Raw genomic sequence first — 17,591 nt, 5'->3', positions numbered from 1 at the left:
GGAAGAGTATCCTGGGGTTCGTCTTTATGGTCTACGGAGGCGCCGTCATGACGTATAGCAAGAAGATGAAATCAGTGGCAAGATCTACGACAGAAGCAGAGTATGTTGGGATGGGGAGGCCACAAAGCTGCCCTCTGGGGACGTCGACTACTTGCAGAACTGGAAGGAAAGGGGAGCAAACAGTGCCATTACTGCTTGGAGATAATAAGGGAGCTGTACAGCTGACCCGAGGAGTATCGAACACGTCGAAAATCAAGCATGTTGATATAGCATTTCATCACGTCGTTGATGAGGTCAAGGAAGGGAGAATCCAAGTGTACTGGGTTCCAGGGGAGAATATGCTAGCAGATGGGATGACCAAGCCTCTGCCTAGGGAGGCTTTCGAGAGGAACAGGAGGAGGATTGGAATTGGACCCGTACGCTATGAATAGCGTTGCCATTGTATTAGTTGAAGTCTGACAGCTCTAGGGGAGTGTTGACTTGGTATGAGACATGGACCAAGACATGTTTAGGCAGCACTTACAAGTGGTGAGTCACTGGATAGTGGCACGGACGTGCCACTATGTATATATATGTTGAGAGCTGTCAGACAGAATTGAATAGAAGCAAGTTCAATCGCAACAAAGTTATTTAAGTATAATTGTGTTACCATTACTAGGGTGTATAGTTTCCGGCTTTTTTGGTAGAAAAGTTGGTGTGACAGGTAGTCGTTTATTAAGTTGTCTATGTATAATATTAACAACAATATTAGCTATTATTGGCTTTTTTGAAATAGGATTTAATAATAACCAGGTATCTCTAAACTTATTTAGATGATTACATAGTGAATCATTTGGTATCCGAGGGTTTGCTGAGCGCCGCTGATCTGGTCGGGTGGGGCAATCCGAGAATCAGCGACCAGGCGGGCCAATCGTATCTGCGGATATCCACCCCACCCGAACGGCGCGCGCCGTGGATATACGCAGATATCGGTGCCCCGCTGATTGCGTCGCTGATTCGATGGAGAAGCCGCTATTCACGTTCGCTACGGCGCCCTGTCCACTGGAATTTTAGCGGGCGACCCGACCAGGCGGTGCGCATCGTGATCGCTAGATAGGGCATCTCTCGTCGCCGCGCGCCACCCCGCTCCAACCCGGACTGGTGGTCACTCGCAGGCTTGCCTTGGTCTTCCCGTCACGATATATCCCATGGCCCGGACGCCAAATCGACGGAAGGCGAAGACAAAGCGGGGCCCAAGCCGAAGCTCGCAGGAGCAGCGGCCGGGGCAGGGGCAGGAGGCGCAAAGCCGTCGAGCGTACGAGTGGACCAACGCATCCGGCAGAACGCGATAAACGACGCGGAGCTACGCGCCAATGCGCAGACGATCCTCTCTGCGATCCACGAGTCTCGGCCAAGGAATACGACCTCGGCGTACGCACCGAAGCAAGAGGAATTCGAGCAATTCTGCCGCCACAAACAGTACTGTGACGGCGCTACGGTCACAGAGGAGAAGCTCCTCCTCTTCCTCGTCGAGGAGGTGGCCGGTCGGCCCTTGAAGGTCAGGAGCCGCAAGGCCGCCACTGATACTCCGCAGGACGAGACCCGCCTGGCCTGGCGGTCGGTCCGAACTTATGTCACCGCAATCACGGATCTTTACCGGACGCAGAAGGCCCTCGGAATGAATACGCACCCGTCGCCGCGCGAGGACAACGTACGAGAGTACCTCAAGTCCCTACAGCGCCGGGACGCCCAACGAGACAGGGAGAACTATGCCGATAAAGGCCGCGATACTCTGCTCGATGGTTACTCGAGTCCGAGTTCGAACGAGTATGCCACGAGCTGTGGGCCCACAGCGGCACATCGCCCGAGTGTCATTTTCGGACCCTCGTGGATCTCCTCTTTGGCCATTATCTTCTCACCCGTGGCGGCGATCGTCGGGCTGCAGAGATCTCAGACCTATTCACCTTTGAGTTTGCCGGGGAGGGCTCGACCCGGTGCATGCCGCTCATCTTTACGACACGAGCCGGCAAGCAGAACCAGCACGGCCGCCTCGAGACCGCCGGCGCGTATCGGAATAGGAACCCGCTAATCTGCATCTTGGGTGGCCTCTCGTTCTACCTCTTGTATCGTTGGGATCTCGGTAGTGAGCCGTTTCCCGATTTCAGCAGGCGGTCCTCGTGGTACGACATCCGGCTAATCAAGGGTAACGGCACCGGCCGGACGGCGGCTTTCTCGTACAACTCACAGCGCGAGTGGGTTGTCAAGGCCTTCGCCTACGCCGGCGTCACGTCGCAGAAGAAGACGCATGTCGGCCGCAGCTCGGGGGCGAGGACGGCTGAACTAAAGGGGATTAGCGAAGACCAGATCCGTCGCGCGGGTCGTTGGAACCAGGAGCAGATGGTCGGCTGTTACCTGAACTCGTTGCCTCGCAAGTTCATGCGTACGATGGCCGGGCACCCGCCGCAGGCCGGATGCTTCGAGATACGCCGTGCCGGCGTGACGCCGCCGGAGGTCCTGCTCTCGATGATCTGGCCCGAGCTGGACCGTTGGCGAGGCCGGTTCGGTCCCGGTACCGAGCAGGAGAACGACCTGGCAGCGATGGGTTCGACGAACCTCATCTTCTATTTACGGGAGGTTGTCTTGCAGGATTCCGTTGTCCTGATGAAGAAATACCCGGCAGCCCCGTTTGGAACCACCCGGTCTTCCGGCATCCGGCCTACGCCCCGTTCGCGCACCAGCTATCGGACTTCGTCCTTGAAGAGGAGCGTCCAAGCCAGCTTGCAGTCCTAGTCCAGGCGATGCCGGTCCTCGCGGACTATCTTAAATCCATCGACGCGCGGAACGAAGCAAGGACGATCCAGCTTAAAACAGAGCTAAGCGAGCAGCTTCGAGCCACCGAAGAACGTCTTGCGGTAGCCCAGTCGTCCCTTTTTTCGAATGGTTTCAACTTCCAAGTTACGGCCGCGACGACCACCACTGCCACCACGGCCCCGGCCGTGGTTGGTGTCACAGGTCCCGGGGCCGGCTGACCGGTCATCCGGTAATCGGATTACCGCCCCGCCCCATGCAAAACCATGTCGTTTTCGAAGGCCCGGCCCTGCGGGGCTGGCGTTTTCTTAGTCGGATTACCGCCATCGGACGGCAAAATCGAAGGTCCACGCCCGCGGGCCCTGCGCGAGACCTTCGATTTCGGTCTCGCTCACGCGCGTTGCGCTCCACCTCCCTCCTCACCTCCTCCACCACCTCCTCCATTGCCACCGTCGCGACGGCGACCGCCTGCACCATGTCAAACGCGATAGAGGATCCCCGGGTCAGGGCGGCCATTGAGCACTACCTGTTAGATCTGGAGAACACCCAGCCGAAGAATACGAAGCGAAATTATCGTCCCAAGCAGGAAGAATGGAAGGCAAGCCCGCATGCGCGCCCTGCAATCTTCATGTAGATCCATGCATTGACTGCCTCACAGGAGTGGTGTCAAGCCAACTGGCCTGCGATCCCGGACGTTTGGCCGGCCTCGGTACCACAGGGCCAACAGCTACCGGGAGACCTGGTCGATGAAGGAAAGCTCTTGCTCTTCATGAAGGAGGTAGTGGCATCACGTCCTCCAAAGAAAGGAAAGAGGGTCGCCGATGAAAGAAAACGACACCTCGAGGCTCAGGAAGCCAAGAGGGCCGTGAAAGACGCAGAGCACCATCAGGTAACAGATGTTGATCACGGGATGTGGTCGTCGGACTGAGCCAGCCCATCATACTAACACCCAGCTTCCCCAGCAGATACCATCGTTGTAGGCGGCGGAGGTAGCGAATACGAGTCAGACTCCGACTTGGAGTTGTATGAGTCCACGCTCAAACTACAGTATAATACTGTACGGGGCTACGTCTCGGCCATACAGAAGCTTTACGACGAGCAGAAGAGCCGGGAGTCAATCCTGCGGCCCGGCCACAGGAGTGGCACTGAAGGCGCTCAAACGCAGCATTCTTGCAACGACTTGGAGCCGGAAGAGGAAGGAATACATGGACAGGGAGTTGGAACTCTGAGAGATGTGTATGCGCCGGCGCAGATACCCGACCACACCAACGTGGCATGGTCCGAGAGGAGAGATCGCCTGCGCCCTGAGGACGCAGGTGGACTTTCTGCTCGGGAACCACATGCTGCTGCGGTCCGGCAACCGCCTGCCGATGGAGTTGGCAGACTGCTTTCCCTGGACTTACCCAACGAGGGCTTCAAGGCCCAGGGTATACCACAAAGGCGCTGGTTGTCGTGATGAACTGTGGGAAGACCAACCAGCACGGCCGCATGGAGTATGGATCTGCTCTGCGGCATCGAGATCCGCGATCTTGTCTCATCGGCGCCCTCGCGTTCTGGCTTTTCTGGCGCTGGCAGGTAGAAAAGGCGGAAAGGTTTCCCGTCTTCCAAAGAAGCGAAGACTGGTATGAAACGAAGGTGCTCCGCCGATCGGCGAAGGAGCCTCAAGGTAAGCGTGATGGCATTCACCGGAATCCCATAACTCAGAGGGTGCATCGACCCTTTCACTCACCGAATATACAGCTCCGTTGTCGGGCCAGACTGCCCGAGAATGGACGTCCAGGTTCTACAAGAAGGCCGGCATCAAGGTCTCCAAGGTCAGCCACGCGCCTAGAGTGGCGGCGACGCAAAACGCCGACATGGCCGGAGTGGATGAAGGCCAGGCATGTCATCTGCCCTAGGCAAGCCGCCAACCCCCTGGCCTGGGCTGACCCGAACTATACAGATCCGCCGAGCCGGTCGTTGGAATAACGGAGACCAAATGACCGGCTGCTATCTGACTTCCTGCCTTTCGAATTCATGAGGGCCGTGGCCGACTTTGACCCTGAATGGTCGGGGTCTTATTTCGTGCCCGGGCCACCGTGAGGCCGCCTGTGGTGCTACTCGTGCAGGTCTGGCCTCAACTCGACAAATGGAAAGAGGCCCACAGTAGCCCTTTCTCAGATCTGGGGGTGGAGCAGAACATGGCCGCCGGCGCCTTCTTGGAACTCCTGGAGTGGCTTCGAGAGGTGCTCCTGCAGGACGCTGTCTTCCTTCGCGAGTCCTACCCCGACCATCCTATCTTTCAGGATCCGGTCTTCTCTTGCCCCGAGTTTGAAGCGTTCGCCAGCAAAGTTCAAGACACATGCACACGGGACCACGAAGACAGCCATACCACGGTCATTCAAAAGCGATCCCGGTGGTTGCGGAGAAGCTGCGCACAGTACTGACTCAACAGGTCGCAGCCGAGCAGTTAGCTGAGCGAAGACATCTAGACCTTTGGGGCTTCTTACGAACTATGCACAAAGTTGGATGAGTTTGCGCAGGCCACCTACACCGTCACCTTCAGCCCCGGCCAAGGTGCTGCAGGTCAACATGCGGAGATCGCGGGAGCTCATCAACAGAGGCGCCGCGCTCCACGAGAGACGGTCCTCAGGTCCGAGATAGGCCCTTCGCAAGCGGGCGGTCCGACATACGCTCCGCTCTCTAGAGCAGCAGCAGGGAATGGTGCAAGCGGGCCAGGGCAAGCCCCAGGGAAGAGCGCATGGCGAGCCGCCTGGGCCGCGCGAACCTCCGAGCTTCAAGCTCCCCGTTCTGTCAAATCTGTACAGGAGCTGCTGCGTCTCTGGCGGCAGGGCTGGGGCGAAATGCCTTCTGTGGATTCTCTTGAGCGAGACTGGGGTGCTCGATGGCGGCCATCTGCAGAGAAGAATTACTTTTCCACGCGCAAGATCATCGTCGATGAGGTTCGGAGGCGGGCCCAGTCGGACGGCTTAACTGAAGATATCGTGGCGAGGCAAATGGACGAAGAACGTGGACCCAGCTCTTTGGATAAGTTGTTCAAGGCCATCCGAAAGGACAGGCAAGGCGAAAAAGGGACACAAACGTGCGTCGGGCAATTCAACGTCGGTGGTAGCGAAAAGTCGATGGCGCAGTGATTTTGAACACCCGTCTGATAGAATGACGAGGACCTTGGCGGCGAAAGTGCCCCCAGGCCGTCAGGGGCTGCGTCGCTACAGTCAGCGGTAGTGGCCTGTAGACAGGGTATGCATCCGCTAAGCGCCGCTGTAGCTCCAGCGCGTCAAGGCTAGAAAATGCTTCAAATCACCGCAACCTCGCAACCGACAGGATGTAGGACCTTAGACAGGGTGCATTCTGATCGCACAAACGCAGGCTATCCAGTCGAACTGGTTTTGTCGTCGTCGGTCCCGGCTTTCGCGCTTTATGGCGCTCCGAAGATGACATCAACCCGGCAGAGGTGATGTCAAGGGCAAGCGGGTAATCGGCGGTAATCTGCGGGGTAATCCGCTGACCGCCCACCAAAGCCGGACCTGTGACATCCACTTGATGTCACGGACAAATATCCCGATCGAGTGTAAAGATGATAAATCTCGTAGTTTGCGCAACAAGCTTTTGGCATTGACCCCGGAACTTGCACTTGCAAGATCTTTAACAATGGCACAGATCGGACGGATTGGTGCTTTTAAGGCGTTGCCCTGTTCAACACTGAAATCAAGGTTCCACTCATCCTCCAGTTTTCGGATGTCTTTTTCCTCCAAGCGGATATAGCCATGGCATGGAACTGCAACTTGATGCGGCAGTAATCGCCTGTCTTGCGCCTGCTTGATGCGACTGTATGCGCGGCATTCTGAGTAAAAGGGCATAACATGCCATTCCAACTCTTCTTCAGTGCAGCGGATACCCGCAGTGTAAAATTGGTGGTAGTCATACGAAATATCGTACGGCATAAACTAAGGCATAGTTAACCTCTCGAGCTGCCACGGCTCCTCACCACTACTTACCACCTTCAAAGCGTAGTGGTCAGACTCGATCTCAACCTTGAAAACATGTGCCGTGATCTCAGAGTGGCCCGAATATGGTTCCAAGTGGTCATCGAGCATATCTTTACAGGTGATCGATGCGTTGGCGAGTGCAGACTGCAGAGGGATGCAACTTCGGACCATGACAAGGCGGAAGTCCGTCTTGAACGTCCATATCCTCGTCGAATAGACCATCAGCACATCTAGAGGTGCCTGTAGTCTTCCCGGGAGCCCTAATTCGAGAAGATTTGCTCCGCATCCGCTTTGGCTTTCTTCCGTCGTTTTGTTGTCGCCGTCCTTGTCGTGCCATGTTGTCATATTTTGCTCAAAATATATAGCACATAGTAGAGTGAAATTTGGAAATAACGGAGGTGGGAAATGAAGCCTGCGATCGATGGCGAGTGGATGATAACAGAGCTGGCGAGGCAAAGCTTCCCTGACTTGGAGAGAACCACGGTTGTATTGCAGTGCGCGCGTCACGGTCGTCAGGGGCTGGCTGGATGATTGGAAGTAACCAACAACTCCAACCATTACGCCCAGTTCTTGTCCCAAATGTAACGCATGTCTCATTGAGGTACTACTTCTTACTCCCGTTGTGCCGATATGGGCAACGCGGTTCCCGTCGCAGCCATCCTTCCCTGTCAATTTCGCCTTCCCCAGCCTCTTACACGTCTCTTTTCATTCAGCCGTGCAGGATATATCTCGCTGATGCTACAGGCTAGAGCAACAAGGCAATATGAGGTGCATCAAGTGGCCAGAATCCGGCCTCATCGTCTAGCACCTCTCCCACGCCCCCTCCATTGCAAACTTTCCCCCTACACCCCCTTCTCCCCGGCGTTAAATATCCCAGCCAACGACACCACGGAGCGGGTAGCTACGCCGGCTCTAGCCCGAGTCGAGACCGCCCCTCAGACCGCCCTCTGGTCATACCGGCTTCCCGGCACGACCCTGGGGCCGACCTTCCCTTCCTACGAATCCTCTCCGAGACGCGACCGACCATGCCTTGCAGATTGGAGACGCAATGTGACCATCACGTCGTGCAACCACCTGTTCACCAACTTGACCCGCTCCTTGAAGCTGTTAATCCCGACGTGAGCATCCCGCCCCTTGCCACGCAGGCAGCCTCCCTGCAAGCCTCGCCACTTTCCGTTACTTCAATCTATATTGCCCTGCTTCAGACTAAGCTGAGGGAGTAGAGATCAACGCGTGATCCTGCCTCGGGTCCACCCCTGACCCTCACTACGGGGATCCTGTGGGCTAGTCTGACCTAAGACTACCTAATCACTTTGGAAGTCTGTCCCTACTCTTGCTTGGTAGTTGGCTTGCTGATGACGTTAGAGGGGATGACCGGCGCATAGATGCAGAATCTGACGGTGTTCCAGCCAAGGATGCAAGCATTATCTGATGGAAGGGTGGCCAAAGAGTAAGGCCAATCGCTAGGCATTCTCTCTTAGGGGCGGCTCGCAGGCATCAGCCAAGCACTAGTAGATCACAGTTCCGACAGAGGAGGAAGGCGCATGAGTAACCCGGGCAGATAGATGCCACTAGACGGCTAGAGTCGCATTGCTGTGACTCACGAGATGATTTGCTGGAGCTCACATCAGGGGCTACAAAGAAGCTCGAGAGGGAATCAGGAAGTCTGTTCTACTCTTATATGACGGTGTTGGTGAAATGTTGTGTCAATACACATCGGAATAAGGGGGTCACCACAGCTAGATTCAAGATGCATGTTCTATCTCTAAAGGGGCAGTCTGAAGGGGCTATTTATACAGGAGGCCTTAGGGAGTTCTGGACACCTCCTGGGTACGGGGCTCTACCCATGCATACTTGGCTGTGCCCACGCATAAAGGGGTTGCCTTCCTTACTCAGGAAGTCCTCATGCGTTCCTGCTACATGGGCCAGGAATCCCCTCTCCGGGTCCCTCCCTAACAGGGCTGCCCTGGTCCACCGACAGATGGATATCAAAAGGCTTTAGTGAATCGGTAAGGGCATGGCCAACAGTGCCAATTTTCAATATATATTTAAAACAACCAATGGAATCGGCGATACGCCCCTGCAGGCCCTCGTCAACGCGTGTCAGCAGGTGCTCCCTAGGGAATCATAATGCGGTACCACTGCGTTTGGATAAGTCGGCACAGAATAATGCAAGTGCATTACCGTACGGCCGCCAGTAGACGTAGGCTGTGTTGTTACCATGGCTTGGCCGGGACTGTCGTGCATCGAAGGGGACGGTTGCCCGCCATAGACGCAGCCTTGTCGCGTGGTGCTCGCGCGACTCAATGGGGTTGTCGGTGGATACGGAGAATGAACAGCCGATGCCATGACTGCGGTAGCCACGCCCATGTGATGTTGATAGCCGTACGAGGACGTCACGAGCTGCGACGGCTCCCAGACGGACGAACTTGTCGTCGACCCCTCGGTGGTGGAGGGGTTCCGAATCGACTGTCCCGACAAATATAGGGAGAAGTCTTCATCTAGACTGGCCAGTTGTCGCGGCATCAGGAGCCGTTGCAGCGACTGGACAGCGGCAGTAGGGTCGTCGGCGTGAAAGGTTTGGCCTTGGTTGGAATCAAGTGGCAAGGTGCCCGACTGCAAGAAACGGGCTATTTGGTCGTCGCTAATGCCATGCCTGTTGAGGAGCTCCTGGAGCTGCTTGTTCTCCTCGGCTACTCTTCTCGCGGCCATCTGGACCTCGGTAGAGGCCTCGATGCCCTGAGTCTCGTATTCTCTGAGTCGCCGTTTGAGGTCCTGGACATACTCTCCGTCGAGCGCGCGATATCCTCTGGTTGTCTCGAATTCGGGCTAATTTGTTCTCGCGCTAGAGCAGAGAAGAGAAAGGGACTCTGCTGTTAGTTAAGGCCCTTCCAGTCTACGGTATCACCTGGGTTGATGTCACTTACCGCGAGGGTTGACATTTGGCTTGCAAGCTTGTTTGGGGCCACCCTCCTTGACTAATGAACGGGGAAAGGATTGTAAAAATAAGCGTCTCCAAGTAGAATATCTGTGAGCGTGTAAGAGAGTTGGGGGGAAGAGATGGAAGAATTGCTCCAGCGGCTCCAATCCTTCTATACCTACTCGAGACGCATGCAAACCATGGCGCAGCCCTTGCAGCCTTCACGGATATTTGGACAGGTGACGGTTGGATATGCATTTCGGCGTCTCAAATAACTACACGTCCTCATGCGCCTCGCTGACTGTCCACCCCAGCCGATCGAGGGGCAGCGACTTACGAAGTACAATGGAGAGTGTGACATTGTCTGGCGCGGAATGCTTAGTGGTTCAGGATTCCTCGCGAATTCCGCAAAAGAGGTCATAGACAGGCGACCTCCAACTTTAATGTCAATGATCTATTTTGTAGTGTTCTCTACTGCGACGGCGTACGGCAATGTAGCTACGGCGCAAGGTAGCAGTAGCCAGTGTTAGAAGACGAGTTTATATTATTACATGCTCGTTCTCGCCGTGGCATCTTCGTCTATATCTCTCAAGCTTTCACTCGCATATCTCTTCAGTTTTACAAGGTTCATTTCCTTCGCTATATTCTCAACAGCTTGAAAAAGCTGTCGCTACTTAGGTTAGTTCCCAATCAAGGTTGCTTCTGGGAGAACTTACAAATGCGTTCTCCGTCCCCTCGCGATCAAAACAGCCGCCCTCGTAGAGGACATACCGACGAGAAATCTCCATGTTCTCGGCCACAGGGTATGGAGGGTCTCCTCCGAGTGTGTCTGAGGATCCAAGCTGTCCTTGGAATTGTGCAATCGCCTGGAGATCTCGAGGTGATAGTGTTGATGAGCACGCTTGCGCAAATACGCGTGCTCTCTCTGAATTCTCTTCAATCTCTTTGAAAAGTTGCCGCATGATACCAAAGATAATTGTTTGGAAGGCGACGGTAGGGACCTCAGTATGTGTGCCGGGTAAACGACTGGATGTCTGACGGAGGCCCTTGGATTGAGATTTCATGGCCTCTTCGATCTGTGCCGTCTTGGGCTTGCGCTCAGTCCCATTGTTCGACTCGCCCGCAGCGTTACCCGAGTCTCCTGTATCATTCACATCAGCCAAAGGTTCGCTGGCGCCATGAAATATCACGAAGCCGTTCTTACTATCGTCCTGGCGCTCGGGCTTTGGAGCAGCTGTCGTGGCTTCGGCGTATAGGTTGGGTTGTTGTTGGGCCGGAGAGCCTTTCGCACTTGCGTAGGAGTCGAAAAGATGACGCTGAGGTTGTGACATTGTCTCGATTAGATTCGCTACCACAAGCTCTCGCATGTGCCTATAGGTAGCGTGTAAGACGTAAGTACCGCAAGATACTCACGACCTAGAAGTCGAGTGTTGAGTCAAGGTATGAATGGAAGACGGAGTTGGTAGCAGAGCTGGGAAACACGACGTGAAAGCCGGACAGGTAATCATACAAACCAGCAGTCTATGGTGGCGTCTAACAAGCTGAGTGTATAAACATCGCGATGTCTCGTTTTCCCACCCTAAGGGGTGTCCCTGACGGCTCTCTAGAGCCGCTCCTTTGGACTTCCGGCTAATTTTCATATATTGCGAAGTATTGCTACCTCGTTAGATAGAAATGTAGGTCTCGCGAAGGTCGCCGTCTTCTTCCCGAAGTTGATGCCGACGTGGGCAGCCCTCCTCCCTTGTCGCGAGGCTCTGATGCATTTTGCATATGGATGAGATGAAGTGGGATTCTTATCTCTCCAACTAAGCTATGACTGCCTCATCCTTATGTAGGAGGCAGCCAGGTCGGACTATCTAGGTGATCCGGCCGGTTTACAAGGCAGCCACATACGGATGCCTGTCTCACACGGCTGCCTGTCCACACGGCTGCCTGTTCACACGGCTGCCTGTTCACATGGCTGCCTGTTCACATGGCTGTGCGTGCGGCAGCCGGTGTCCTGATGCTTGGTGCCGTGCCCAACGCCCCAGTGTGCGTAGGGACACGCAAAACGCATCAGGCTCCCTCCGCTGCAAGCTTCGCCACCCCGACACTTCCCAGGCATGCACATGTACATTGTCATACATTGGGTCAACGACGAGGGAAGAGAAATTAACGGACAAGTCCTGCCTCCCGTTCCCTCCCTGAGCCCCGGCGCAGGGGAGGCTGCGGAATAGTCTGCACGATTCGGTTCGCCCCCCTGCGCCTACAGAGAAGTTGGCTCCTCGTAATTTTGCAGCATTAGCGGATGTGATCGGCGCATAGATGCAGAAGCTGAACCTGGTCAAAGACGCATAAACCATCTCAGGGGTGGCCGGCAGGCGTCAGCGAAGCAACAACGGACCACAGCCCGGAAGTGGAGGAAGGCGCATGATCCCACCCGACGATATGTGCGGTGAGATGGCCAAAGCTGCGCCTTGGGGATTCTCTGGATGATTCGCTGGAGCTCTCATCCCGACCAAGGCAGCCCGTCTCATACTCGTGTAGAAAGTGAAGGAGGTAGGCACCACCCCCCTTTGTCCCGGTTTCCATACCTCCCATTTTCTTGCACCTCTCTGAAAGCCAACAAGGCCCTCCTTCCCGCCATGTCGACTGACTCTACCTCGACAATGCAGGGGAATATAAGTTCCACTGAATCGATTGCCTGTGGACAAACTGGTCATCTTCGTGCTCTCGATATGCTTCTTTGTCCTGCCTTGCCCACATCAGAATTCTCGGATACCGAAAGTCAGTTCAACGGCACAAGCTGTCGAGACAAATATCTGCAAGACGAGATTGCAGTGTCACCTACACCAAAGACACAGCCTTTGTTTGCACCTAGCGATCTCGAAGAGAGTGATTACTCTTCCTCTTACGGCGATGACAAGGAGAATCGTCCTCCTACTGGGCTTGTTTTTCGAGTCACTGTATCCGATACTTGCCATCGAGTAGAGGCCAGCGGTACCGTCGAGAACGGACAAGACAAACAGGTTGAGATGGAACTTGACCTCCCTCTCTGCAAGCCTGTTAGAATTACTATCAGCCTTTCTCAGTCTTCTCCTTCGGGCTCGTCACGACACACCAGGCAATACGAGCGAAGCGACCATGACGAGATAATCGGAAGTGTGGATACAGAATGTCGATCGCCTGGGCGAAGATGGCAAAGTCATGGAAAAAAGCACAAGCGACAGCGGATTCACAAATTTCGGAGGAGCAAGCGACTGGTCGTAGAGGAGTGTTGAATTCTCCTATCTTCACCAGCCCTTAGAATGGTAGTAGTCTCTAGATACATCCTCCAGGAAACGTTGGTTCCACAAGCTGGCATTTGCATCCTCGCTCGCCTTCATGCGAGACTTGTCGGGGAGTTGCCCTCGGGCCACCGAATCATGCGATGCGTGTCGATGATCCAAGACGGCGTCGGTTGTGAGTCCCCCCTGTTGCCTTTCCAACACGAGTCCAATTCTAAGTGAGTTGGTCAACTCGGCCGTGAGCATACTGCGGCGAGTCGTTCGTGGCGATAGAACTGCCCGGGTTTTCCGCGGTCGCATATGACTTGAGCATGTAGAAAATTGAATCGAGGCTCCTCGCTAAATCCCCTGTCTGAGATTGACTGTTGCTTTCTTGCACTCTCCACCATAAGCGTGATGAGTGATTGTCGCTGCCTTCCCTAGGTTGGGGTGTCGTACGCTGGAACAACCGCCACTTCATGCTCGGCTCGCCGCTTTCACTGCCATCAGAACTGTAGTCGTTCGCGGCGAGCTCGTGGCCCCCCAGAGTTTGGAATCCGATTGATACTTCATTTGCGGAGGTAAATTGAGCATGTCTGGACGTCTGGACACTGTCTACAGCGTAGATATTAGGGAGAGACGAGCCGGTTGTCCTTAGCGAACCCTTCTGCGAGTCCGAGGAAGCCTTTCTTTGGGACATGTCTTTCAGACGACTGGTGGAAATTTCCGTGAACTAACGTATGTAGGTGTTCGGTCGAGGAGAGTGTAACTGAACCGAAGATCCTACGCACGAGATAATTTACGCGGAAAGCATGGCCTCCTTTAATGCTTTGGAAGGCACCTTTGCGTCGCGCTTCCAACTTTAAAGGATTATTGTGAGCATTTGCACGACCTCAATGCGGCATCTGCGTGTGGCCCAAACTTGGGACGCTTAAATTGAAGATAGTAGCCGTAGGCAGAGGGCGGACAGTGATAATCATGTAATTACCGTCTGTCTGATTCAGTGCCCTCAGGATAATACCAGGTGCTCCGTCGACCGTTCAGTACCGGGGTCTGTCACCACAGATAGTTGCATCTCTCTGTCTACCCGTTTCCTCTGGTGCTCTCTCATCATACTGTCCAGAGCAGGGACGGACATCTTACGAATCTATCGAATCGAACGCCAAGACTTGGCGTTCGAATCGAATAGGGCCTCTGCAGATTCGCATCGAATCGAACATGGCTCCAGCAGATTCGCATCGAATCGAATGCGTGAAAATTGTTGCCCCTTCGATTCGACCTCGAATCGAATGTGTCCCAGTAGATTCGCATCGAATCGAACGCGTGAAATTTCTTGCCCGTTTGATTCGACTCGAATCGAACGCGTGTCCCGTAGATTCGATACCTATCGAATGCCAAGGTTCGATCGAATTCGATACGAATTCGATCGAACGTAGGACTTCAGCAGAGATTGGGGTACCAAACGTGCGTTTCACCGACATCATACATGTCTTTGTCACCATCACGAGGACTCCTACATCCCTCGATTTAAGAAGTGCCAAGGGGTGTAAAGACATCATGGCTGCAGCAGATGAGACGTCGAAAGCACGGTCAATTGCTGTCTTGTCAAGCTGATTAAATGTCACTCCGCCCCTTCAGCGACGCAAGAGCATCAATCCATTGATCCTCGTTGAGGCTAAACAGCGGCAGTGAAGGCCTGTAGATCCCAGCTTTACTCCACGATCGAATGCATTGAGCCATCGCTACGATCTCCCTCCGCAGCCGGCTTCTCAATGGTGCCGTCATACGTCCTGCGCTGCTAAACGTCCTCTCGCTTTCCGCGGACGTCGATGGAATCGTAAGCATGTCTACTGCCATCAGAGACAGTCGCGGATATCGGCTCCGGTTGATCTTCCACCAGTCAATCGGTCTGCTTCTGTAGTGGCGGCTGTTGACGACGTCCTCGGCACAATATCGAGCATATTTGTCATCACCAGTCGCTCCCGCCGTAGACGGTTTCGTCTTTCGGTTGCTTTTGCGGGCACCTGATGCTCCGAACGAGCCCTGGTTGAATGGCGGCGCAGCTACAGTCCTAGCAAGTCTCCGCTCAATGTAATCCATGGAGGCCTCATCAGACGTAGCGAGGATCTCGTTGTCAACGTCGCGCTCCCTATACTTCTCCCAGATCTCCAAGAGCTTTGCTTCGTATTCCAACCGCCAACTCTTCGTCTTCCGAGAGGGTACTCGAGACCACAGTTGATCGAGAAGGCGCCACTTTTCGCAGGATTGAAGACAACAGCCCCGACATATGCAGCGCTAGTCAGACGGCTGTAATATTTATGCAGCTTCTTCCATCCGAGCTTGATATAGACCTTGAGCAACCTGCGGGTCCTGCTATCGAGCCCGTCATAAATGGCTACTTCGACGTCCTTCTTCTCCCTAGTCACTGGATCCTCAACCTCTTCGAAGATTGTGCCTTCGATAGCACTTTCGAGGTGGTCAAGCAAAATCTCAAAGACGGGGAAGTATTCATCGAAACTGCCACATGTGGACCTACCGCCGGGAACACCACTGCCCTGAAGTTGCTTGGTGGAAATCTCGAACGGCTTCAGAAGCTTGACAAGTACCTCGATAACTTTCCAGTCGTACGCACTTAAGCGGTACTGCAGAACTGCCTGCTTCGTTCTGTCACAGAGGCCTCCGTTTCCCACCGGTTCTGAACGTCATTGAGGAAGGTATTGAGCGCCGGGCGGAGTCGAAGAGCCCGTTCCATCATACGCATGTCCAAGGTTCTACCGGGTGGCATTGTTGAAGGCCCAGTGAAGTGTTGTTCCGTGGCCGGATTCCTTACGTTGAGACTGAAGAAAATGTTCGTACAGCTGTGTGTTTCGCAGCTGAAGACCGATGTTATGAAGCATTCCGGGGGCGCCGTTCTGACTGTACTCCCTGAAGCTGGCAGCATTGATCTCGTCCGGAGCCGGGTGAGACGATGTGAGGTCCTCTTCTGGGATGTCAACGGCAGTGTTTGCTCCTGGGTCTTCGTCCGTACCGTCCTTCATCTCTCCATTTAGGGCCTCGTCGATAGCTTGATCAACTTGCTCCTCGTCGTCATCTAGATCGTCCCCATCGGCAGCAACAATTGCAGCAAAATTCTCTTGCTTCGAACCGTACAGCATTGCCCGCACACAGAGGTTGAGGATATGTGCAGCGCAGCGGATCCGTCGCTCTTCGGGTGAGAAGCCGTGCTCAAAGGCAAGGTCTTCCATGCAGGTGTCATTGTTGGCAGCATTGTCCAGCGTGAAGTAGCCGACCGTGTCTGGGTTGTTGACTTGCCAGAATGCCAGTGTATCGGCGACCTCGTCGGCAAGCGACGCACCGTTGTGTTTGCCGAGAGAGGTCGCAGCCCAAGGAGGATGCGGTGTTGGGCAAAGTCGTGATCAATGAATTGAGCATTGATGCCCAGAAATGCGGTGTAGGACTTGGATGACCAGCCGTCGAAGGAGAAGTGAACCTGTGATCGAGCGGTGCGAAGTACTTCCGTTACGGGCCCGACGGCACCTCTGTATTCAGATTCGAGCATGCGAAGTAGCGTCTTCCCAGAGGGTATATGGGTCGCATCAAGGAGCAGATTGCCGTAGAGAAGGAGCCGTTGGAACCTCTCGGTGTTGACGATATCGAATGGCAGATTATGGTACGTGATCCAGTCGAGTAGGAGCACCCGGAGCCTTGCTGTTGAATCTTCCACGCAGCTTGCTGACAAGGAACTGGTCGTGCGGATTATTGAAGTCGGCACCAATGAAGTGGGTGATGGGCCGGCCATCTAGAGATGAGGCTCGCACGCCTCCGGCAACGTCGTGTGGGGCCTGCCAAGTGAACACTCATGTTGCTGGTATATCTCCGAACGGCACACACTTACCAGAATTCCGTGGGCGTTACGAAGGTGCTTCTTGGTAGCGGCTCCTGTTGAGCAGACGAAGCAGAAGTCTGACTTCTTCTTGAAGCCTCGGGCGAAGCAATCCGCGCAGATCCACTTCAGCCTGTTGCCCTGGCGCGAGGTGGACCGGTCCTCAACACGATACCCGTATTGCTGCCACCACGCCCTCGTATCCTGGCCGCCAGTATAGCGCTCGAATCCAGGCCATTTCGCCCACTCTTGGCGGCCCCAGAGCGTCCAATCTACTTGTATAAAGTCGACAGCAGTACCGCGAGGACGAGGTGATGGAGTCGTCGGCAACGAGGTTCCTTGGGATGATGCGGGTGGTAAAGACGAGTACTCCACACGCCCAATCAGATCTGACCGGTTCGACGGGAAGGGCTTGACAGTGGTTCGGATGACATCGTAACGTTGGTTCGATCGTGCGAATTGAGCGAGCGGGCCGACAAATGAAGGTAGAAGCCATCGAGGCTTCGCCGGCGCTCAACTCATGCCACATCGTGGCAGCGAAGCTCGGCGAAGCAGGCATAACGCGTCCCACGCGCGTGTAGACGCGGGAAGGGGAAAAAAGAAAGGAAAAGAAAAACCGTCGGGGCGCAATCTCCGTTGCATTGGCTAAAGTGGTCTGGACGAGTGAAAAGAGCTTCCGTCACCAATGCACAACGACGATGGACCGTGGGGTGCTGCGAAGATCCCTGGCCTCCGGCATTGATGCTTGCTTGACTGGCTTCCGAAGC

At 54.8% G+C, this 17,591-nt stretch overlaps 4 protein-coding genes across 4 annotated transcripts; 2 read left to right on the top strand and 2 right to left on the bottom strand.

The window, feature by feature from the left end:
* Positions 1–1,352: 1,352 nt before the first annotated feature.
* On the top strand, positions 1,353–2,769 carry HRG_08650 (centromere DNA-binding protein complex CBF3 subunit; the record flags this gene model as incomplete). Its single annotated transcript, XM_044867121.1, has 4 exons — positions 1,353–1,410; positions 1,485–1,690; positions 1,951–2,581; positions 2,660–2,769. The coding sequence occupies 4 exons, from the start codon at positions 1,353–1,355 to the stop codon at positions 2,767–2,769; spliced, it is 1,005 nt and encodes a 334-aa protein (XP_044718008.1).
* Positions 2,770–4,275: 1,506 nt separating this feature from the next.
* Positions 4,276–5,430, top strand: HRG_08649 (centromere DNA-binding protein complex CBF3 subunit; the record flags this gene model as incomplete). Its single annotated transcript, XM_044867120.1, has 5 exons — positions 4,276–4,453; positions 4,528–4,667; positions 4,730–4,742; positions 4,948–5,206; positions 5,292–5,430. 5 exons carry the CDS (start codon positions 4,276–4,278, stop codon positions 5,428–5,430), a joined length of 729 nt encoding a protein of 242 aa, XP_044718007.1.
* Positions 5,431–6,227: 797 nt separating this feature from the next.
* Positions 6,228–7,121, bottom strand: HRG_08648 (kinetochore sim4 complex subunit FTA2 domain-containing protein; the record flags this gene model as incomplete). Its single annotated transcript, XM_044867119.1, has 2 exons — positions 6,228–6,734; positions 6,786–7,121. 2 exons carry the CDS (start codon positions 7,119–7,121, stop codon positions 6,228–6,230), a joined length of 843 nt encoding a protein of 280 aa, XP_044718006.1.
* Positions 7,122–14,555: 7,434 nt separating this feature from the next.
* HRG_08647 (Ribonuclease H-like protein) lies at positions 14,556–17,353 on the bottom strand (the record flags this gene model as incomplete). The annotated part of the gene is made up of 8 exons (XM_044867118.1): positions 14,556–15,149; positions 15,203–15,280; positions 15,341–15,605; positions 15,798–16,248; positions 16,639–16,783; positions 16,837–16,965; positions 17,015–17,072; positions 17,124–17,353. The coding sequence occupies 8 exons, from the start codon at positions 17,351–17,353 to the stop codon at positions 14,556–14,558; spliced, it is 1,950 nt and encodes a 649-aa protein (XP_044718005.1).
* Positions 17,354–17,591: the final 238 nt, after the last annotated feature.

Source organism: Hirsutella rhossiliensis (assembly GCF_020360975.1).
Source record: "Hirsutella rhossiliensis strain HR02 chromosome Unknown scaffold00010, whole genome shotgun sequence".
In the NCBI taxonomy this organism is placed as follows: Eukaryota; Fungi; Ascomycota; class Sordariomycetes; order Hypocreales; family Ophiocordycipitaceae; genus Hirsutella; species Hirsutella rhossiliensis.
This window is presented reverse-complemented; position numbering and strand designations above follow the sequence as displayed.